Genomic DNA, 23,997 nt, shown 5'->3' with positions numbered 1-23,997 from the left:
TTACATTGTTTTGGAATTCTTTTTACAGAGAGATCCTGGCCAGTCGGATGCCAAAACTTCAGTACATGACCTTCAAGCTTATACTATGGCTTTTGCTGATAGTCATCATCTTTCTCTCCCCTGCCCTTCAGTTTATTTTCGTCCATCTATGTTCTTGCGTCATGAAGTACATCAGGATAGTGCCTCAAGTAATTGCTTTCAAAATTGCTTCCACGATTGTGTATCTAATGGCTGTCCAAGCTGTGGAGGTTAGGTTGCTACCTTTCAGTTGTTCAAAAACTGAAGTACTGGCTGTGTCAATTTCTCCAAGACACATTCACAGCAGTCTCCTCTCTGGCAGAACAGTCCCTTGGTACCTGCCTATCTAAATTTGATTGGAAGACTTGCATTGTTCATGTAAGGTCCTGTCTAGACTTCTTTTCTCTTTGCATTTGGAAAAGTTTGTACTGGTTAGAACACTAAACTAGGAGTCAGGACTATGGTTCTATTACTGACTCTGCCACTTACTCTTTATGTGACCATGGGCAAGTTGCACAGTCTGTGCCTCAGTTTATCCATCTGTAAAATAGGGCCATGTTTTTTGGACATAGCAAAAATGAGAGGAATCATGGCAAGAGATGTCACAGACTGCCGGGGGACTACTGGTCATGAGGACCCTTTCTTCTTCCCTTCCCAGGAGTCCTGCCCCACATTTTGAACTGTGACTAAAATGCAGTCTTCTGATTAGCTCTTCCCCCCCCCCCCACCCTTTTTTTTTTTTTTTTTTTTTTTTGTCTTTCTCACACTCAATCCTAAAAATCCTAAATCTCTGGTGTGGGGTGGACAGTATGGAAGGAGGAATTACTGTATGGAATAGAGAGTAGCAAGGGGTGGGAGTGGACAGGTTGGGCCTCCAGGGCTCCTGATAAGAGGAATAGGGACAAGGGGGATGGTTGACATATAATGGAGCTAACAGGATACATACCTAATGTCACACAGTTTTCTTATATATCTAACCACCTCCTATCACCGCTCCCCTGGAGAGCTGGGTGGCTGGATCCCAATCCCAGCTGGGAGCCAGGGCGAGAAGCCCCGGGCGGCTTGAGGCCCAATGCCAGCTGGGAGCTGGGGCAAAAAGCCTGGGGCAGCTTTGGATCCTGATCCCATTTGGGAGCTGGGGCAAGAAGTCTGGGCAGCTTTGGACCTTGATCCCAGCTTGGGAGCCTGCACGAGAAGGCTGGGTGGCTTTGGACCCTGATCCCTGGTGGGAGCCGGGGCAAAAAGCCAAGGAGCCCCCTGCCTGCTCCCTGCCAGGAGTGGGGCAGTCTTGTCAATTTCACAGCTCAGTGAGCCATGAAATTGACAAGGCTGCCCAGCTTCCCCCTTCCCCCTGCAAATGAGGGGCCAAGAAGCCCCAGATGACTTCCCCCCACTCCTGGTGGCGAAATGGGGAAGGAGGAGAAGCCCTGCATGGCTTCCTCTTTCTCTTGGTAGTGAATGGGTTCAGGAGAAGCTCAGAGGGGCTTCTTCCACACCTTGCGGGGCAGGGAAGGGGGCTGGGGGGCAGCCTGCCAGGAACTCAGGAGCCTCCTGGCAGGAGCCCAGTCTTCCCCTCTTAGGTCGGTGGAAGCGCTCCTGGTGAGGATGCACACCACTCACCCAAGGAGGGTAGTGTAGACATGCACCACCGCAGTAATTACTGCGGTGGCTGTAAGTCGACCTAATATAGGCCGACTTAGTTTTGTAGTGTAGACATACCCTTGTTTGTATTGTGGAAGTGCCTAGTCAAGAACTGGGCCTCATTGCACTAGGCACTGCGCGCGCGCGCACACACACACACACACACACACACACTAATATATAAAAACAAAAAGATGGTCTCTGACTCAAAGACCTTATGGTCCAAGATGAGGGATGACAGGTTCATACTACAGACAGTGAAGGAGGACCTTTTACAGTGTGTATTTAAATTTGAAACAATTCTGCTATATTAACTTTTATTTTTTTATTTATATCATTTGTAAAATGCTTGGAGATATTCTCATGGAAGAAGTTAAATGTATGTTAATTGTCACAGAATTATCGTTCCCTGGCCCTTCTGACTCTCATGCAGTTTCCCAGTCACACCCTTGCAGTGGTTATTTTACAGTGCAGTGCTGCAAGTAAGGGACTGTAAACAAATTTTGAAATCACTTCCATTAGCAAAGGTGGCTATATTTGAGCGGGGAAGGAAAGAGGGGAAGGGCATTAGAAACCAAAAAGTGAAGCTGGTGATACATTTACATACAGTGCTAATGACTCTAGTCTAATAAAATCTGTTCTTTTCTTGAGTCAACACATTTCTGGATCCGGAGAGCTATAAAAATAGTTCTACCATCTGGACAGTAAAAGTCTTTTCTTGAGAGCTGTCACAAGTTTTCTGTATGGCTTGTAATAGGTGAGCTCAAACTGGAGTTGAGAAAAAGTGATGTTTACAAAGCAGTGATTGAGTAAGGGACATCTTGAAATTAAAAAATAAATAAATAAAAAACCCTGCAGAAATATGTTTGATCATTCTGTCTATAATCAGATAAGCTTGAGAGACAATGTAGGCTAGAGGACTGAGCATGATTAGGAGCCAGGAGCTTCATGAGTTCTGACCTGGCTCTGCTATCGATGCACTGTGTGGCATCAGGCAGTTTGCTTAAATTCCTTGTCGGCTTCCCTCTCTGTAAAATGAGGATAATGGTTATTTACATATCTCACAGCAACATTGTGAGGATTAATGTTCATAAAATGCTGTGAAGTTTTAAAGAGTGTTAATACAAGATGTGAATTTGCAGGGTGAAAGCACACAGGTAATTACCTATGAAATTTATGTATTAGTAATGTAATGAGCTTGAAGTTTATTGGTCCGCTGTTAGCTGTTAATATGCTTACTGATCATATTTGTTTTGTGGGCTGAACATGTTCGGGTAGGTGTGCTTTAATATTTAGTCCACTGTTTGAACTCTTATTTCCACTTACAATTGAAACTGCCGTATTTAACACGAGATGGCGCTCCTGCTCTTTGTCATTCAGTCTGCAGCTTTTACTCAATAACAGGGTTTCTTAATGGTGACTTGCAAAGGAAATATATTGGGCTTGGTGTTGTCTAGCCTAGAACAGACTATGGTGACGTAGGAACTAATCAAATGGACAGGAGAGTAAAGAGACTGAATTGAGTGATGGCGAGTGGGAGGGATTTTTGGTCAGACTTTAAAACTCTGGGGGGTGTTTTGCTTTGTTAGAAAACCTATCTCTGCTACCTTGTTTTCAAGAGATTGTTTTGCCATATATACTATGTAGGTATATAAATACACACTACTCTTTTTCAGCAGTGTTTTGTCTTGTCTTCAAAAGCTTTTCAGAATCTCTACGTTTAAGAGAAAAATCTTAAGCTAACCTAGGTGGGCACATGCCCAAACTGAACTGCTGCCTTATCATATAGCTGTGTTCCTCATCCCTTCCAACCCCGTTTGTTACCCTCATTTGGATTGTCACATGTGGAGCAGCTAGAGCGCACAAATAATAGTGATGAAAAAAGGAAAATTATTGGTAGTAAATCCAGTCAGGAAGCCATTCCTAATACCTGACCCTGTTTTGTCGAGGTGGTAAGGTCAAGTCAAATAGAAATTAAATATTTTTAAAAACCGTTTTGGGGTGGGTGGAATGGGAATCTCAGCCGTTCATGTCATATGCCAGATATCTGATTCTCCGGGGCTGCATGACATTGTTGTATTCCTAAAAAAAGCGCATGCCTACTAATGGCAGCTTTGCAATCTGTAGCATTTCCATATCAGTATTTTTGGAGATTGCTTGCTGAGCAGACCGTAACTATTCCTCAGCCATACAACTACAGAAGCCATCCTTTCGTCAGTATGTTCAAATGATTCCCTGGAAGGTCTGCAATTTATTAGATTTTTCTAATGGCAAACCTCATAAGTCAGATTGAAAGCGATCAAATAGCATATGAGTCAAACCATCGACAGCTTTAAAATGTCACAGGCATGACAGCTGGGCTTGTTTGATTGCTAAGGGATGGGGTGCTAACACTGTGACAAGTGCTGTCTTAAAAGGGGCAGAAAAGGTCAGATTTAATCGAAAATAAAAATTAGTCCGAGGGAGTTAATAGTTATATAAAAATCTGGTGGGATGGTTCAATTGTTTTTTAACTTGATATAGTATTACTGTAAAGTACTAAATTACTTTTACAAATCTCAGCCAACTAAAAATATATGCATTAATCGACAACTGTTTTTATTAGCGCTAACATTTTGTTTTGCACAGCACCGAGGAACTGACGACATATTTGCCGCTGTTAAATTTTCAGTCCAGCTTTTAAATATATACACTGTGCTTCTAGAGAACTGAAACACAATTGTGCATTTTAAACTTGTTTGAATCTTGCACACTACAATGTACAAATAAATCCTTATAACATTTAACTTGGGTGGTTTTACTTTTAGCAAAACATACCAGTCTCCTGCCCTTTGCAAGCCACATTTGCTGTCAGATATAGCATCCAGTGTAAGCCCCTTCTCATCCTGCACATTATGAAATCTGATAGCCAGAATAACTAGTGGCAAGAGATAAAAACAGCTAACAGATCAAACAGTTCCCCAGTAACGAATGACCTTAGCAGCAGATTGGCAATCGTGTTTGAGGACTCCGAGAACCACCAATGGATTAGTTCTGAAGTCTTTTGTGTATCAAATTTCGAGATCATAAGTTGATCCTTCAGCCGTTCTAAAAATTTCGTGTTACAGGCATAGCTGAATTGCCTATCTGTCCCCAGAAAGGTGTTACTTTAGAAAAAGGTATAGTTCCTTTAATGATAAACTAAACTGAGGTTTCAGAAAAATATGAATTTCATTGTGGGAAGACTAAAATGCATGATTTAATGTAATAATGAAGCATTTCTAACACAAGCACAGTTTTATGGCTGCTGGATTGCAGTGTAATAAGAGAAACTTAGTTGGAAACAGTAATATCAGGCACACAATGAAGTTTTATGAGTATTGTTCTATTAAAAAAAAAGAAGAAAATTTCAGTTTCCCAGCATTAGGTTTCTGTTCTTCTTCCTGAAACATGCCATGCATTTGAGGATGTCAGTGTTCATTTACCATGTTGGTGCCCTTCATTGTTAGGTTGCTTTACAATATAGCTGATATTTTATAAGTTTTCATCATTCAGTCTTTTCTTAGTACGATCACGAGAGAAATACAACAAAAAAATGAATGAGCTTGCAAGGGAAAGATCTCTCTTGTGTGGATACGTGCCAGAAATGAAAGATTGTTTCTCTGCTTGTATAGTTACAGCTTTATTCAGAAGCCAGCGTTGCCCTCTTGCAACTGAATAACCCCAAGGGTTTCCAAGAACTGAGCAAGCAAGCTAAGAAGAACATGACTATAGATGGAAAAGAATTGACACTTAATCCTGCTTATTTACTGTGGGATCTCAGTGCCATCAGTCAGGTAGGTAAATTTCACCAAGGAATGTAAAGAGTATAGTGTCGTAAGTTTCAAGGAGTATGATTAAATAAATACAGTTAAGGAACAAGTATTTCTTCCAGAATTATAGGATTGTTAGGAATTGGCTATTCCTGCCATATAAAAAAATAACTCTCTGATCTTGAAACCTGGAAAGAAGAGTTTGGAGGGAGAGGAGCTTAATCAAATGGTCTTTTAGGACCACTGAGTCAAAAATATTTGGCCTTCCATACACACTTTGGTAAAATTGTCTGCAAACTTGTCAGATTATTTTAATTTGACAAAAGTGTCATGTCTCAGTAGATACTTAATTTCACATAAGCATTTTATTTTTCATGATGGGAAAAAGACTTAGTTAAAATAGCACATTTTGTTTGCTCCTCGTGGCATTTCTTTTCCCCCTACCCCCTTTTTTTATAATAATATACATACTGTTAGTAGTGCCAAAATATTAATGGTGTCTCATCTAAAAGCTTTCGAAACAACTTTTTTGGCCCTTTTTATTTAACTAGAAGACTTCAGTAAAAGAGAACTGTCTTCTTCTGTGGAACAAATGACAAAGCCCATTTTTATCAAAATTATATTAAATGAAGTGAGGAACTTCTATTTTCAAAGAAAGATTTTTTTTAAAAAAATAATCTTGTCAATTGCTTTCTTCCAAGGCCTTTTTATATTATAGTAAATCACATATATATAGACAGACAAAGCAAATGCATATATTTTATTATAAAGTCTTGTCATATGCTGTAACCAATCAACAAATTAATCCTATAATTAAAATTGAATATGTCTGTGAACTTTTGCTTGGCTTATGGGAACTGTTCATATTTTCTCACTATAATGCAGAACCTTAACTCAGACTTCACTTCCTCACGGAAAAATAATGCATTATTCCATTCGCTGATGTGTGGATGTCTCAGAGGCATGTATATTGGTGTTCCTGAGGTGGGAGTTAAGATTTTGAGCTATAGTATGATTAAGGAGTATGAGGTATATATTGTGTTATTGGAGATGTATAGGACTTATTTATGTGGTTAGAGTCTGCCTTGAAAGTGGTAGTCATTCAAATTAAGATCCATTAAAGAGGGATACCTTAACTGGACATTCCTTATAAGGGTGACGTAGATGCGGATTTCCCTTAGGGAGTGTTAACTGTCTTCTAACAAAGGTTTTTTTGTTTGTTTTTTCGGGGGATTAAATGTGTTGCGATAGTGACTTCACAATGTGACTTACCTAACAAATTTTAAAATGAGGTTTCAGTCTGAGTATAGTCTTTTTAACAAGAAAATACTGAAATATTTGAGTTTATTTGATAGTTGATGGGACCTGTGTGCCTCTTCTGTTCAATAAACTATTTTTGTTGGGAGTTTTTAACATAGAAGAACCCAGGATTTTTAAAGAGTAGGTTTTTATAAAATGTGTATTGCACAAGGCAATTCAAGCAAATCATTAGGATGACAAATATTTATAAATAGTATATAATACAACAGAACCAAGAGGCACAACTATTAAAAATGCCTTTTATACATTAATGTCGTGAAACATAAAATAATTGAAATACAATGTGGCTTTGAGTCAGTCCACCACATGAGGGAGTGTGAGATCAGGAAAATTATATCTAATCATAAGCCGGGAAGATAGGGTAGTATCTCTCTGGGACCTTGAAGAAAGAGGAGCCAGATTGCTCAAATAACTGCCTGCCCCCATTATGATCCATGGACATACTGGTGATACGTAGTAGTCAACAGTATAAAGCCAGCTGATGTCAATGTATTTTAGTGAAACCAGACAGTTTGTAAAGGAATAATGGTATTTTTTCATTATACTTAAAACCCTTTAAGAGCCACAGCCCTCGTCCTGCATAACACTGACGTACGCATGTGCTTACTGTAAGTTATCCCATTGACTTCACTGAGACTACGTGCACTGCCTCATTTAAGCACGTATATAAACCTTTGTAGGAATGGGACCGTAACTCTCTAATTAAGTGTAAATATAGGTCTAATTCTTTTCATAGTCTAAACAGGATGAAGATATTTCAGCCAGCCGTTTTGAAGATAATGAAGAGCTGAGATATTCCCTCCGATCAATAGAGAGGCACGCCCCTTGGGTTCGACACATTTTCATCATCACTAATGGGCAGATTCCATCCTGGCTTAATCTGGATAACCCTCGGATAACTATAGTAACACATCAGGTAAAACTCTCTAAAGGATTCCATAGTGATTTTAAGATGCACCTTTTTTTCTCAGTAAACCTTGCATTTTATTGCAAAGGTAGAAGGAACCATGTTAATTTCCCCTCGTTTTATTAAAACATATTGCATTTTATATTTCACTTTGTTGCTTCACAAGACAACAGAAGGTATATCAAACTTTCAACTGACTCTTTGTTTTCAAAGAGCCAGAGGCTTCAGCTAAATTGTGTATGTCTCTAATATCCTTATGAAGTCTGTTTATAAAAAAAAATTGAGGGAAAGTAAATGCTGTTTGAATCTCAATCCGTAAAGAATTTCTTAGGGCCAGTGGAAAGCCAATAAACTTGTATTAAGACAGGATAGACTAGCATTGTTATTACTGGAAATAAGAAATACCTGAAAAGCTTTATTAGTTGTGTCTTTTAAAACTGGCTTTAAAAAATTCCTTCAAATCTACTAAACAAACAAACAGCAACAGAAAAAATCACTGGCTTTTGGTTAAATAATACTGGAGTTTTGGGTATCTTGGCATGCTCAAACTCTGAGCAGTATGGGAGTCTTTCCATGGGCATCAGTTGGCTTTGGATCAGGTACAAATAATGCTGGTCGGCCAGTTATGACAGAGCAAAAAAAAACAGTTTAAGCTTGAAATTTGTATGTTTGTTAGCTATATGGAGAGACGATGGTAAAACTTACTTCTTCTCTACCATCTCCCTATTTATTTTCTCTGTCCTTGTGTCTCTTTCTCCATCTCTTTACTATTCTTGTCTAAATTCATTTTTACATTGAATAGATAAAAAGCGTTGTCTGATGTACCTGATAGTTTACAAGTGTGTTGAAAAAACACCTACGTGATTTTTTTTTTTTTTTTTTTGAATAGGACATATTTCAGAATTTGAGTCACTTGCCTACTTTTAGTTCCCCAGCCATTGAAAGTCACATTCATCGTATTGCTGGCCTTTCCCAGAAGTTCATTTACCTGAATGATGATGTTATGTTTGGGAAGGATGTATGGCCTGATGATTTTTACAGTCACTCTAAGGGTCAGAAGGTAAGTCACCATGAAACAAGATTAATCAGAAATAGTGCAAAAACTTTTTCTGCACTAATGTGATATAAATTGAAGAAATTCTAATATGAAAGGAAAGGAGGACTAAAAATATTTTTTCTTAAAAATTAAACATTTGGTAGCAGAGAGATGAAAAAAAGTGTTTTCCATACCTTAGAATGCTTGTATAATGTAGGTGTCATGCTAACAGTGCTAGCGGCACCTCTGTCCCCTTTTGGGTCTCTGAGTGCACTCCCTCAGCTATCGGACGTCATATCTTTACCTCTCCTGGGCTGGAATTCTGTAAACTCCCACTCTTAGACAGGGACCTGGGTAAAGTACCCTGTATATCAGTCGTGCTTACCCAGCAGGTCTGTCTGGGAGTCTGATACTAGTGGCATTCAGTGACATAACAGCCTCCCTAAAACCAAAGTACTGTTTTAACAGTAGGAACAAAACATTTACAGAAAAAGGATTAAAACATCCAATGACTGCCATCCTCTGCTGATGATCAAGGCAGGCCTAACTTCTTCAGACACCTCCAGCAGGTGCTTCTATCACAATCTTGTTTCCCCCAAACAACTCTCCTTCTTACTCCCCTCTAAGAGAATTCCTTTTAAAAAGTCCTGGTGTACCCTTAGAACGTCTGTGTTTAGGGATTATCATCAAAGCTAATAATACTGGTATTTTCCTTTAATAATTCTGCAGTGTTTGCTGAAGGTTGGCTTATCCAGAGCCATTTTTTCCCTTTCTGCTTGTCTTTCTTTTCAGCCCTCTATTAAACTAAACCAATATATTCATGCAGTAAGCACCCCAATAAACAGGTCAACATATAGTATTAAAATACTGCAGAGCAGCTCCATTTCCATCACAGTAGGTACTTCTAGTATGGATTCTGAGAAGGTATCATGAATGAATTGATTCACTTTGTTAGTCCTGCTTATCCAAATAGCTGTAACCTATTTTATTTCTCTGGAATAACATGTGAGGTTGTAAAGACACCCGTCTCCCTTGTGGAAATAATGGATCACAAACAAAAGCTTTGTAACAAAGCTGATGTCAGCTACATAGGTTATTAAAGCTCAAAACTTGGAGAGGAATCTTCTGCAGTAATCATGTCGCTGGGTGAAGGTGCACTGTGTACACCTCAAGTATGGCAGTAAGGGATAATTTTTTTTCTGTTGCCACTGCCATTTAACTTGCTTCCATGTTGTTTTGCCCTCTTTCACAGAAGTAAACTTTGAAAGGGGTTGTGCGGCTAACACTTTTTGCTTATTAATTCCTTATGTTTCCTGGGAAACAGTCTGTTTAAGAGACAGTAGATTTAGTGGTCCCCCGATAACACTGACGCAGATGACTCCTAAATCTCCATGTTTAGGTTTGCTGCTAACCAGTTCCTCTCCAAACACCCATAACACACTCAGTGCCTCTATGTCCAGTTACTACCCACATCATATACTACTGCTCATGAATGTATCATTTTTATAGCCTAACGACATCTGAGCAACATCCATGTTTAAACATAATAGTAGCTAGAATGATTTCATCCATGGGGTGTGCCTACAGTAAACTTCTTGTGGGGGGAAAACTTAGTGACATTTGTTATTTATGTTTTATAGTGTTACAGTAGCATCTAGAGACCCCAACTGTGATTGGGGGTCCCATAGTGCTAGATGCTGTACAAAAACATTACAAGAGACAGCCCTGCATTGAGGACTTTGCAGTCCAAATAAGACAAAGGGTGAGCGGGAAACAGAGAAAGGTGAAATGTCTTGCCTTCGCTGACACAGTAATTTAGTGGCAAAACATCATTAGAACTCAGGTCTTCTGACTTCCATCCCAGTGCTCTAGCCGTTAGACTATGATATTGCTTAGGGCTTGTCCACATGGAGGCATAGTGCATGGCAAGCCTGGGGGTGACTGTACAGCTCACTAGCTTGCTGCGCACTGACTGTCTGTCTGGATCCTGCTACCATGCACTAAAAAGTTCCGTGGTGCACTTTGATCTACTGCTTGAAACAGCAGTAGGTCAGAGTGCTCTATGGAACCTTTAGTGCGTGGTTGCAGGCAGTGGTGAGCTGGAGCCGGTTCGCACCGGTTCGCTAGAACTGGTTGTTAAATTTAGAAGCCCTTTTAGAACCGGTTCTAAAAGGGCTTCTAAATTTAACAGGCCAAAAGTGGCGCCTTAGGTGCCAACTCCATGGGTGCTCCAGCCCTGGAGCACCCAAGGGGAAAATTCGGTGGGTGCAGAGCACCCACCGGCAGCTCCCCGCCCCACCCCCGGCCCCAGCTCATGTCCACTCTGACTCTGCCTCCTCCCCTGAACGTGCCATCCGGCCCTGCTTCTCCACCCCCCAGGCTTCCTGCGAATCAGCTGTTTGTGCAGGAAGCTGGGGCAGGCTGAGAAGCAGGCCGCGGCTTCCCGCTTAGGCCCAGGGAGGCGGAGGTGAGCTGGGGCGGGGGGTGTGAGGAGAGCAGTCCACGCCGCAGCAGGCAACCCGGGGAGGGGCCGCAGGGGAACTGCTCCCCGCCCCAGCTCACCTCCGCCACCCTCAGCCTGAGCAGGAAGCCCCCGTGTGCTTCTCAGTCCTCCCAGGCTTCCCGCCTAACAGCTGATTCGCGGGAAGCTGGGGCAGGGGGCGGAGAAGCAGAGCGGGGCAGCGCGTTCAGCAGAGGAGGCGGAGCGGAGGTGAGGTGATCTGGGGCTGGGCGCGGGGTGGGGAGCTGCCGGTGGGTGCTCTGCACCCATCAAATTTTCCCCGTGGGTGCTCCAGCCCCAGAGCACCCAGGGAGTCAGTGCTTAAGGCGCCACCTTTGATGTGATCGGGGGGGAGCGGCCACTCTCCCTGCTCCCCCCCAGCTATGCTCCCCCGCCCCTAGGAGCGAGAGGGACCTTCCGGATGCTTCCTGGGAGCTGCCCCAGGTAAGCACCTCCGGGACTCCCCACCTCGCCCCCCAGCAGGTGCCTCTGGCTCTTAGGGGTGGACACCCACTATGGTAGCCCATGAGACCCTCCTGCCCAGTTCTGGGGGCAGTCAGGGGACAGGGGAGGGGGGTAGATGGGGCAGGGGTTCTGGGGGGGGGTCGTCAAGGAACGCGGGGGGGTTGGATGGGGCAGGAGTCCCCGGGGGCGGGGGTGGGCAATGACCCCCTCCTGGGGTGAGGAGGGACCCCGTTAAGATTTTGGCAGCTCATCACTGGTTGCAGGTTATCTGTGGTAGGCTAGTGAGCTGTATATTCACACCATGGCTTGTCGTGCACTAAGTGTCTGTGTGGTCAAGCCCTTACACTATCATTGATGCAGCTGATAGCAATAGTAGAAGTGTTACTGTAAAGAGGGCACGTGAGATTTTTTCCATTGTACATCTAATCCTGGTCAGAGCAGGTCTTTTGTGAGATTGTGGTTAAAAAACACTGATGACTATTTAAATCCTGCCTTTGCTAGTGTTCCCACCATTGTACCACTGGTAGTGCTGCGCCAGTAGGAGTGCTTTCTCAAAGTCTAGTGTGGATGGGCCTTACACCACCATAAAATCATAAACCTGGGCATATTTTGTGGTTAGTAAACTGGCATCAAGATATAGTGGGAATTACAGGAATTTGGGGTGATTAAAAACTTGCTGTTGACTAGCAGAAAATTTCAACTGCTTCAGTAGGCTTTAATAAAGGTAAATAGTCACATATTCAGCTAAAAGAAAAGAAGTACTTGTGGCACCTTAGAGACTAACCAATTTAAGTGAGCTGTAGCTCACGAAAGCTTATGTTCAAATAAATTGGTTAGTCTCTAAGGTGCCACAAGTCCTCCTTTTCTTTTTGCGAATACAGACTAACACGGCTGTTACTCTGAAACATATTCAGCTAAGTCCTCTAATGAGAGCTGTCATCCAATTCTTCATTTTATTACTGTTTTGTCAGGTCTCATGATAACCTGGAGTCAAGTGAAGTTTTCTATCATGAAATCTGATCAGTAGTTACAACTGGGTTTAAATAGGGTGTGGGAAGGTCTGAAGAAAAAGTGCTTCATTTTTAATGCTTGTAAACTAAGCATATTTTGTTCTACATTGTGTTATGTCAGAAATTCTTGGAAACATATAACTCATAGATTATCAGATGCTTAATGATTAGTATGTTAGTTCTACATCTGTTTGTCACATGCATGACTAATAGGCAGCCCCAGGAAACTTTTGGGTCAGCTGACAAATGAACTGAAGTCAGTTATTTTAGACTTTTTCTAATCTTTTAAACACTGTTTAACCTTTATATAAATATTGTCTGTGGGAATGAATCCAGGGCCGAGAGTCAGGCGGTCCTGTGTTCTTCTCTTGGCTCTTTAGTCGATTTACTGTGTGGACCTTTGAGCCTTAATTTTGCAGACCTGTAAAAGGGGTTAATACTTACCAACCTCACAGGTGTTAAGAATTAATTATTGTTCATAAAGGTCTTTGAACATGTAAAGCACTATGCATAGATAGCTGCTAAGTCTGCTTATTTGACTGAAAAACTGAGATTGTAATATTATTCCTTCTAGGTTTACTTGACTTGGCCTGTGCCAAACTGTGCTGAAGGATGTCCTGGCTCATGGATTAAAGATGGTTACTGCGATAAGGCCTGTAATAATTCAGCATGTGATTGGGATGGAGGGGATTGCATTGGTAAGAGAATTGAGAAACTAATTAATTAATCTACTTTCTTACAAAAATTCTGTAACTGGTGGATTATCCTGTATATATGAACAATTCCCCTTTTAATAGAAAAAAAATAAATTGGTCTTTCTTACAGGTATAAAGATACATTTCATTATGTGGGAAATAACATGCTTCAAATTACAGTATTTGAGCAGTACACAGGGAAATCTTGCTCTGTGTATCGGATCTAACTAGATGAGATGGAGGGTTATTTGAGCCCTAATGTCTATTAGCTCTGCAGCTCTCATGGTAGTAAAATATTAGTTTTACTCATGAACAAAGCACACATCACTCAGAAGATATATAGGGAGAAGAAGTATAGCAGTAATAAGATATCAATTTCAGAATCATTCTTCTGACCAGGATCCCTCTTTAAGGGAAGATTGAGGATTAATAATGGCATTTTACATACTTTTGACAGTTGTGTATTCTCTCTCATATCACGGATTCAGTATTATGTAGTTGGGTTTTAAATTAAAATTGGACTTTAGGTATGAATGTTTTGCCAGAGTATTTAATACAAAGTTTACTTTGTGAGATTAGTAAATTTTTAAATTTTACATGCTCTGTCATTCATTCCTTTTGCTAAGGAGATTATCCACACTCACTTCTCTGTCAGATTTTTCCTGATGTTTTAAAAACCTGTTACAGAGCATGCTCTGGTTAGAGTCTAGACCACCTCCTCAAGCCTGATCCTTATGAATATTTGTGTTCAACACACATCCATATTTTGGGTACTTACTGTCCAGTGTGAAGCTAGCAGATGGTCATGTCTTTGACATGGTGGACCTGAGGGTCTAACTAGAACATGCTCTGTCTTGACATCCATTTATCCACCTTTAAACACCATAACTTTCTCCAGTTGTGAACACACTGAGGAACATTATTTCCCCTTCCACTTCTCTTCCTGTCAGATACTTAGTTTTATGAGGGTGATGTTTTGTTTTTCATAGATTTATATAAGGCTAGAAAGGACCACTATGATCATCTAGTCTGACTTCCTGAATAAAATATAGGGTATAGAATATCACTTGTAAGTCTTGCTATGGAGGGAATTGTTCTTCTCTGCTATATAAGTGAGTACTATTAAGCACAAGAGCTTTTGGTGCATTTTCTTAAAAGGGAAATCTTGTTTTTAAGCTTTGGGATGTAAATGTATGCACAGGATTAGAATGCAGATGAATGTTTTCTCCTCTGTATTTTAAAATAATTCTAGATGCTCTTGTTGCAGAGTTTCTCAAAAGTCCTGTCAGTGTTTTTGTCTTTTAAAGTTAAATTTTATTCTAAAAAATTATTCTATAAAACGGCATCTTTTCATTCTACTGACTATTTCCTGTGAATGTTCAGAGTTCTTCTTTGAGTGCTGGTCCCTATGTATATTTCCCATGTGGGTATGTGTGAGCGCCATGCTCCTGAGTCTGAAGATTCTTAATAAGCATTGTCTGTTGACTCACACATGCACAATAGCCTTCCTTGTGCTCCAGAGTGAGGATGTAAAAGGCAGTGCAGGCCCATGCTTTTCTTGATCCTTCTTACTACTACATGGCCTGAGTCGGAACCCTCTGTGTGCAGACTTCTCCAGCTTCTTTCTTATAAGCCTGTAAATAGATATTGTAAATAGTTTTGTTTTTGTTAAAGAGTTTTATATAGTATAGTTAGAATAGCTTTAGGGGAATCCCTTCCCTCAGTCTGGAACTATGCCCAGAGTACCAGTGTTTAAAAATTGTGTCTCTTGCTCTCGCTCCTTCTCTGTGAGCAACAACCACCAACACTGCCTCTGCTTTTTGGGTGAGATGCATCTCTCTGCAAAGTGCAGCATTTGCCGTTTGTTTCCCCTGTGAACTTGTGAAGCTCATGAGCTTATGGAGAAGGTCATGAGACCTCATGCTGATCTGGGCTAGGGAGACTGACTCTCTCTCTCCTCCCCCCGAACATTGGCCCCGACTGACAAGCAGCCCAGTAAGTGTGAACTTGGGAGTGGAGCCTGGAGCTGCCAAGCACAAGGAATCATCAGCCAGGGCTTTGCATGAGAGTAAAGGGCACTCATGGATACAAGGACAGATCCCCATGCATGTCTCTGTCTGGGTTGTGTGAGCCTCTGCACACAGATTCTAAGGCTCAGGACCACTTAAGATTCCCAGGCAGGAGGGTATAGCACAGAAGAAAAAGGATTAGTCCCATTGTTGACTCCAACTCCTAAACATAAAGACTGGCATTCTCCAGCTCCATCTCAGAATGTTGGCGGTACCTGCCCACCGTCGGGAGGACAATCCACCCTCAACATTTCGGGACACATCGGAACTGTCATTCCCGACTGCAGGAGTGCCCTGAACATTGGGATGTGGGGACACTTAAGTCTTTCTAGAGGATATCTTCTTCTTTTATCCTTAGCCCTCTCTCCTCTCAGGCCTGATTCTTGTGAGAGACATTGCCACAGCAGAGGATGAAGCTACTTTAGTAACACAGGAACCCTCGCTGCTCCAACCCTCAGGCAAGCGTTTTCATCCTCCGGTACCGACAGCCCTACCAGTAGAACAAGAACAGGTCTCTGACTTGGATGAGTCAGATGCTCTGGCCTGTTCTTCATCTCCTTGCAAAGAGATGAGCCCTGAGAGGGAGTGGAAAACATCCAGATGCCCTACTCCCAGATGTGACTTTCCCAGGGACTACTGGTACCTGGTGCTGTGGGGTCCTCTCAAACTGTTGATCCCTCATATTGGCCCTACTGGGGCCTGCATGGTAAATGTCCCAGGAACTGTCCGTGGGCCCTACAGCACCTCTCCCACATGGCATCTGCCGGATCTGTTAGAGTAGTAGTATAGGAAACTGAGCCAGATTTACGCTACCAACAGAGATCTCATTCTCGTCTCTGGACTAAGTGATCACTCCATTTTCACTGGACAACCCTAAGGAATACCAGGAGCTACTGCAGAGGATAGCAGATGACTTTTAGATCCCACTGGAGGAGGTCCAAGTTCCCAACACCGTCTCCTTGATGTTCTGCAACCAACAGGTCCAAGCAAAGTGGCGCTCCTGGTAAATGAGGTTATCGTGGAGCCAGCCACCGTGGTCTGGGATACCCTAGTCTCCTGCGCCTCCACACATAAAAGAGCTGAGAGGCGCTATTTTTTCCCAGCCAAAGGAGCTGAATTTCTTTTCATGCAGCCAGTGCCCAACTTGCTGGTGGTTCAGGCAGCCATGTAAAGAGCAAAGTTGCAACACCCTTTGGCTGACAAGGGCTCAAAGAGGTTGGACCTTTTGGGAAGTAAGGCATTCTCTTCTATGAGCCAGCAATTCCATATCGCTAACTATCAGGCTTTGTTAACAAAATACGATTTTAACAACTGATCTAGGCTGGTAGACTTTAAGGACAGTATTCCCCTCAAGGACAGAGCCCAGTTTCAATCCTTCATCAGAGAAGTCAAGCTAGTAGCAAAAACATCCTTACAAGCTGCAGTGGATGTGGTGGACGCAGCATTTACAGGGCTTGCTACTGGTGTAGTTATGAGGTATGAGTCTTGGCTTCACTTTTCGGGGTTCTCCAGAGAGGATTTACTGTTTGCGTCAAACTTGTTCAGCCAGAAAACTGATGAGTCTCTGCACTCACTGAAAGACTCCAGATTGACCTTCTACTCCCTGAGAATTTATACCCTGGTGCCAAAAAGAAAAAACTACAGCCAGGTGTATAGGCAAAGACCATCCTCTCCACAAACATTCTACCACAGGTGCCCAGCTGAGCCTCTGCGCAAGCAACAGGATTCAGAGACCTCAATTTTCAGGACCCTCTACTACCAGGACCTCCACCCAGTCCCACTCACCTGCTAAAGGAGGTACTTTTGATGCCTCGGTCAATAATTGCCTACTTTTATTGACGCCAACCACTTCTATTTCCCCTCCTCCCCACAAATCTTTGGGGGAAGTCTTTCACTTTTTGCCCACAATTGGGGCTCTGTCTTGACAGATAGGTGGGTTCTAGAAATTACTAACATGGTTACTCCATCGAATTTCTCTCTCTCACATGCTGTCCCCACCACCACCACAAACACCTTCCCAATCCCTCATGAGGAGATTCTTCGCCAGGATGCAGACACTTTCCCATCGCAGGGCAATAGAACGAGAACCACCTCAGTGTCAAGCGAGAGAGTTCTGTTCCCCATACTTCATAGTTTACAAAAGATGTTACTAGTGATGTGTGAGAAGGAAAGAGTCTAGCTTGACTCTCAGTTCCCAGGCTGTTTGTGCAGTACTGATACTTACAAGAATTAAAAAAGTGATTACTTGTGAATTGAAGAAACTGTATCTGGAAATTCGTAATACAAAAAACATGGAACACCATAATAGCAAGCCACTTTGCAGCACAGAACTGTACTTTACTTTAAGAATATTTAGTAAATAAATTTGCTCCTGTTGAATGTACAGTGAAAACTGATCTCAAGTAACCAGCAAGGGAGTAGCAAAAATCAGTTGCCTACCACAAATTTGTCTTTAATTAAAATTTGGACAAATATAGGTAACCTTACCAATATTTAAATTGGTCTTCTTAAGACCAGGGGTTTCCTATTCAGGATAGGGTTAACATAGGGTAGATTTCACAGTAGTTTATAGGGGAAGAGTTAGCAATCCGCTAATGTTAAGATTTGATGTTAGTATGTAAGAGTCTACTTTTTTTTTCAAACTAATTTTAACAAATGAGGTTTAAAATAGTAGCGGAGAGTAATCTGTGTCAGAAGTAAGGGTTTTAATGGATGTTTTTCCCCCCACATCTCTACCCTCCTTTAGGGAACAGTGGAGGTAGTCGTTACATTGCGGGTGGTGGTGGAGGTGGCGGAGCAGGGAATGGCCCACCCTGGCAGTTTGGTGCTGGAATCAGTGGAGTTTCTTATTGTAACCAGGGCTGTGCCAATTCCTGGCTGGCAGATAAATTCTGTGACCAGGCATGCAATGTCCTCTCTTGTGGATTTGATGCTGGTGACTGTGGGCAAGGTATGTAAAATACATAACTGACAGTCTTCATGTGAGAATTCTTCAGAACTGTATGTTACTGTTTTGTAGTTATTGCCTGTGGAGTCCCATGTTAAGACACATTGCAGAGTTGAGGGAAAAGAGCTGTGAGTATATTACCAGCTTGGGAAAATGCGTATGGGTGGTTGTTTCATGAACAAATTCAAACTCAAAAGAGTGTTTGGGGCTGATTTTATTTTTTCTTGAGCAGTTATTTATTAAGTATGGACAGTGAGTTTGGTGCTGTACAGAACACAGAGAGAGTATCAAGGTCCTTGCCTCAAAAAGCTTACGTTTTAAATTAGAAAATTCAACACAGACACACAAGCACCATGGCCTAATCTCAGTGACACATTTATAGATACTTACCTCTGAACTAGTATTGAAAGGCTTCACATGATATTTCAGGGAATCATTTGAAGGAAGAGAAAATGTCAGGGATGCTAGGAGAGGGAGGGAGTTACAAATATAAGGGATGGCATGGAAAAGGATATGAAGATGAGAATGGGAGCAAGATACGAAAAGGCTTGGGAGGAGTGCAAGCAGTATAAAGAAATGAGAGCACAGAGATGTCCATAGTGTGAAGTTTTGCAGAGTCTTAAACGTTCATGTAAGAAATTAGAATTTGATATTGAAGACCAGAGGAAGTTAATGGACCAGTTCAAAGAGGCGAGTGACGTGGTCATAGTAGTTAAGTGGAAGATGTTAGCAGCTTTTTATGTAGGTGGGAGGGGCTGAGCTGAGATGCAGGAAGGCCAAAAAGATTTTTGTTGTAGGAATAGAGCGGAAAGGACAAAAGCATGAGAGGTTGATGAGAGCTTGAATGTGGGGCGTGGAGAAAGTGAGAGGAGTACAGTAAGACACCAACATAGCGTCCTAGGAGGATGATGAATTTGTCAGCAATGGTGGAGATGATTAGGGCGGAAGGAAAAAGTTCATTTTGGCCATGTTGATTTTTGAGGTCTCTAGCCAAGATATGCTGATGTAGTATAGTTCATCTAAAGAAACATAAAAGTATCCATTAGAATGTGGTGAAAGCAAAATTTGGGGGTTTCAGTTATGATCTGTAGTTTAAAATAAATGAGAGAAAGTGGTAACGTGCCATAAAAATGCTGAAGGTGGAAATTGAAAGTCTGATGATCACAGCTTTAGAATTGCCACTGGAATGAATGGCAAGTTTATAAATCTTAATATGTTATAAAATGGTGATCCATTATTTGGCTAAATGAATGAGAAAAATTGGCAGTTACTGTAGTTACCATTTTTGAGCTCACGCTCTGTTGATATTTTGATTACTGCTTAAAACGGGCTTGAAGAAAAGTGACAGGGTGATAAATTATTAATTCTTTGTTTTTCCAGATCACTTTGACGAGTTGTACAAGGTGACTCTCCAGCAGAATCAAACCCAGTACATTATTCCAAAAGGTGAATATTTGCCCTATTTCAGCTTTGCTGAAATAGCCAAGAAAGGAATTGAGGGTGCTTATAGCGATAATCCAATTATACGTCATGCTTCTGTTGCCAACAAGTGGAAGACTATCCACCTGGTAATGCACAGTGGAATGAATGCAACTGTGATCTATTTTAATCTTACATTTCAAGATAAAAATGATGAAGAGTTTAAAATGCAGATAGCTGTTGAGGTTGATACCAGAGAGGAACCAAAATTGAACACAACTTCCACCCAGAAATCGGACACTTTCATTAAAATTACACCTTCAGTATCAGAAGCTGAAATGATTTTTGAGGATATTCCTGAAGAAGAACGTTTTCCCAGAGTCAGGAAACGTCCAAATAATACAAAGGAGAGTTTTCTTGAAGATGTGGTAATGCCAGCAGTAAATGTTTCTTTCCTCCCTGAAGATGTTCGGTTGGCTCTGTGGAACCTGGATTTAAAGCTAGAAAATGGGGATATCACTCATAAAGGTTATAATCTATCAAAGGCTGCTCTTCTGAGATCTTTCCAAATGTTACCTACAATGACAAAAACAAAGAAGATGCCAGGCATGGAAAGGAAAGGTATCTATGATGATGTAAAAGAACAAAAGAACCTTACCAGTTGGCACAAGCCTGATAAAGATTTAATCGGTGGCAAAAGAGAAGCTGTAACAAAAAAACATGAAGCAGTTCCTTCAAAGTCAGTAGCTACAAAGAGTACTGTTGTGACAATGAAGGTAAACAGGCAGTTTCCTCTAAAATCAATTTCTGAATCCATGCCTGTAATCCAGAACATGGGAAATAAAAATGGATCTCGAGAGAAAATACTGAATGCACTCATACCAAAAGAAACCCATAAGTCGAAAGATATTGGAAATGTGGAGACTGTGGAAGAGAAAAAAGAGGAAATGGAAATAAACAAGCTGCATGCCAACGTAGATACAGCAGGCAGCAAAGTGTTGCCAGGAAGGAAACTTCAATATTACACTGGAAGTGATCAAGGCTTTTTGCCATGGGAAAAAAATAAGTATTTCCAAGATCTTCTTGATGTGAGTATCCTAATGCATAACACAAAATATATCACTTCAGAAAATTTGTCATCTTTGCTTTATGCATAATTTAATGGAATACAATTAAGGTGAAAATCACAGTGAAACGTTCTTTGCTTATGTGGCAAATTCTGAAAACCCCAGAGATATTTTTAAAATCTGTTTTACTTTTAGTTATTTTCACTGTTCATTTACTTTCTGCGCTTCTCCATGGGTGATGAAAGAACTGTCCAAGTTCACTTTTTCTCTCTAGTTGGGTTTTAGTTAGTTTTGCACTCTAGTTTTCATGCACTGGCACAATGCAGTTGTTCAGGTTTACAACACTGCAAAGGAAGGTTTAAATTAGTTCTCATGTAGATTTGTATATACATACAAAATTTTATTTTTTGTATAAATCCAATCTTTAAAAAATTCCATCTATATTTTTCGGTCTAAAAGGTAAGTTAAGTGTCTGTTTTATTATGCCAACAAAAACTTATAGGAACAGATCAAGTGAATACAGGAGGAAATCCTTCCCAGATGTCTAGCCCAAAAAATTTGTTCTGGGAATCTCTAGAATGGAAGAAGGTAGAACACACAGAGTCATTTGACAGAGGTTGCTCCTAATTGCTTTCAAGTACTAGAGGTGCTCCATTTAAAATGTAAGATATTTTAACTCTTTAAATTTAATCTTTGATTGAAGGTTCCTTCTACATAGAATCCATACTCCAGAGACATGATTTTGTTAATTGTAGGTGCGTAGCCATCAAAGGGAATGCAATATTACATACCTGTCCTGCAACAAATAGTGGCTTTTCTATTAAAATTTAACAAATTAAATGAGGTTCCATATGTCATTTCCTGTCGGTGCATGAGAGTTTTAAGGAAGGTCACATTTCAGGCCTAAACTGTCACTGTAAAAAAAAGAGAACTCAACTGCTTGATCAAAAACATTTGTCACTTCTTACAGTTTTACAAATATAGAAAAGTGCTTAGTACTTCATTGGAATTATCAACATGCATGTGTGTTAGGATCTCTAATAATGTAACCCTGGGTTATGCCTATCATTTGGTTAGGAAGAAGAGGCATTAATTAAGGAAATGTCTTACTTTACTGATGGTAAACGAATTGGCAGGCAGTTGAAAGATACATTTGCTGATTCCCTCCGATATGTAAATAAACTTCTAAACAGCAAATTTGGATTTACATCTCGGAAAGTCCCTGCTCACATGCCTCATATGATTGACCGCATTGTTATGCAAGAACTACAAGATATGTGAGTATGCCTTTGTTTGAAATAAGATGAAACTCCAGAGCTGTTGTAATTCTATCTTCTGTGTCTGCTCCCTTGAATTTATAGCTTTGTGTTGATGATTGACTGTCTATGGGTTAAAAGAAAAGGAGTACTTGTGGCACCTTAGAGACTAACAAATTTATTTGAGCATAAGCTTTTGTGAGCTGTAATAATGCTCAAATAAATTTGTTAGTCTCTAAGGTGCCACAAGTACTCCTTTTCTTTTTGCGAATACAGACTAACACGGCTGCTACTCTGAAACCTGTCTATGGGTTGAGCCTGACTGCTCCTTAAACTTGTATTTTGCGGGGGGAGAGAGAATTATTCCCTCATTAGGACAACAGTGTTAAAATAAGTAGTTTTTGGAGAACTTTTTGAACTTCAGATGAGGTACTTTTCTTCAGTAAGGAATGTTTCACTTTAAGGTGGCAAAGTAGTGAAGTGATTTGTATTGTATCTGGACAGGTTTCCTGAGGAATTCGACAAGACCTCATTTCACAAAGTGAGACACTCGGAAGATATGCAGTTTGCTTTTTCATATTTCTATTACCTCATGAGTGCAGTTCAGCCACTGAATATTTCCCAGGTTTTTGATGAAGTTGATACAGATCAGTCAGGCATTTTGTCTGACAGAGAGATTCGCACATTGGCTACAAGAATTCATGAACTGCCCTTAAGTTTGCAGGTACATTTTCTTCAGAAACCATTTGTGTTATTACTTTAGCTGTAAAATTCAATATGATCATTATCGCAAGAGAAAACAAACACTGCAACATAAGGCAATTCTTAAATCTTAAACATACAATGGAAGTTTAATATGTGCTACCTTTTTTTTTCAAAATAACATTCAGGGGAAACTATTACTAATGTTTTAGCTGTAGTAGAAGAGCAATCTGTTTTCTTCTGAGTTCAGTAAGGCATTTGGTTTGAACATAATATAAAATAAAATGTTAAATGACTTAGTATTTGTTTATATTATGGTAGTGCCTAAAGGTCCTAACCAGGATTGTGGCCCCATTGTCCTAGGCTCAGTGCATATGCATAATAAGAGCGAGTCCCTGCCCTGAAGAACTTACAGCTAAATAGACAAGGCAGGTGGAGTGGCGAGAGAAAGGAAGTAGTGTAATAGTATATATTTATAATAAGATAGCACCCTAAGACCCCATTGTGCTGGCCACTGTACAAACAAAAAAAGACAGTCTCTGCCCTAAAGGGCTTGAATTCTAAAGACACAAACAGACAATGTGTATTATCTCCACTGTACAGATAGGGAGCTGAGGCACAACGCAGGTAAGTGACTTGCCCCAAAGATCATGCAGGAAGTCAGTGACAGTGCTAGAGCTAGAGTCAGATCTCCTGTGTTCCAGGCCAGTGCTTTAATGAGAAGACCATTTTTCCTCTCTCTCCAATTCTTCCCTCCTCTCCTCCCCATTGTTAAATAACTTAATAAGTTATTTCAAATTTTGAAATTTACATGAAATCATCAATAGTGCAATTTTATTGATGTTCAAATGGAAAGGGCAATTCCTTTGCTTTGGTTGTGCCTCTGTGGCCCTGATTCAGCCAAGTATTTAAGTATATGCCTGACCTTACATAGGTGAGCAGCTCCATTGACTTTAATGAGACTCGTACTTAATACCTTGCTGAATAATAGCCTATATGGGGTATATATTTGGGGTATAGCCTATATTTGATTTTGTGCAAAAATAGTCCAATACATTTTGTAGCTAATATTTTAAAGGTACTTTTAGACATTCTGAATACAGAAGGAATATAGTATAATTATAGAACCATGTTAGTGAGAAAATATGTAATGG

The 23,997-nt window shown here is 40.8% G+C and overlaps 1 protein-coding gene across 9 annotated transcripts in view; it reads left to right on the top strand.

Moving 5' to 3' along the window:
* Positions 1-23,997, top strand: part of GNPTAB (N-acetylglucosamine-1-phosphate transferase subunits alpha and beta) — a 69,829-nt gene that overhangs the window by 30,120 nt on the left and 15,712 nt on the right. For 5 of the 9 annotated variants that reach the window (XM_037879498.2, XM_043541796.1, XM_037879509.2 and 2 more), the window contains 8 exons: positions 5,313-5,474; positions 7,507-7,686; positions 8,567-8,737; positions 13,263-13,386; positions 18,199-18,402; positions 19,780-20,906; positions 21,963-22,162; positions 22,646-22,865. In XM_037879498.2, the coding sequence (XP_037735426.1) occupies positions 5,313-5,474; positions 7,507-7,686; positions 8,567-8,737; positions 13,263-13,386; positions 18,199-18,402; positions 19,780-20,906; positions 21,963-22,162; positions 22,646-22,865 (2,388 nt within the window). The remainder of the gene's footprint in view (positions 1-5,312; positions 5,475-7,506; positions 7,687-8,566; positions 8,738-13,262; positions 13,387-18,198; positions 18,403-19,779; positions 20,907-21,962; positions 22,163-22,645; positions 22,866-23,997) is intronic. The other 4 variants (XM_043541785.1, XM_037879492.2, XM_037879516.2 and 1 more) reach the window with 2 other exon arrangements.

This window comes from Chelonia mydas, chromosome 1 (assembly GCF_015237465.2).
Source record: "Chelonia mydas isolate rCheMyd1 chromosome 1, rCheMyd1.pri.v2, whole genome shotgun sequence".
In the NCBI taxonomy this organism is placed as follows: Eukaryota; Metazoa; Chordata; order Testudines; family Cheloniidae; genus Chelonia; species Chelonia mydas.
This window is presented reverse-complemented; position numbering and strand designations above follow the sequence as displayed.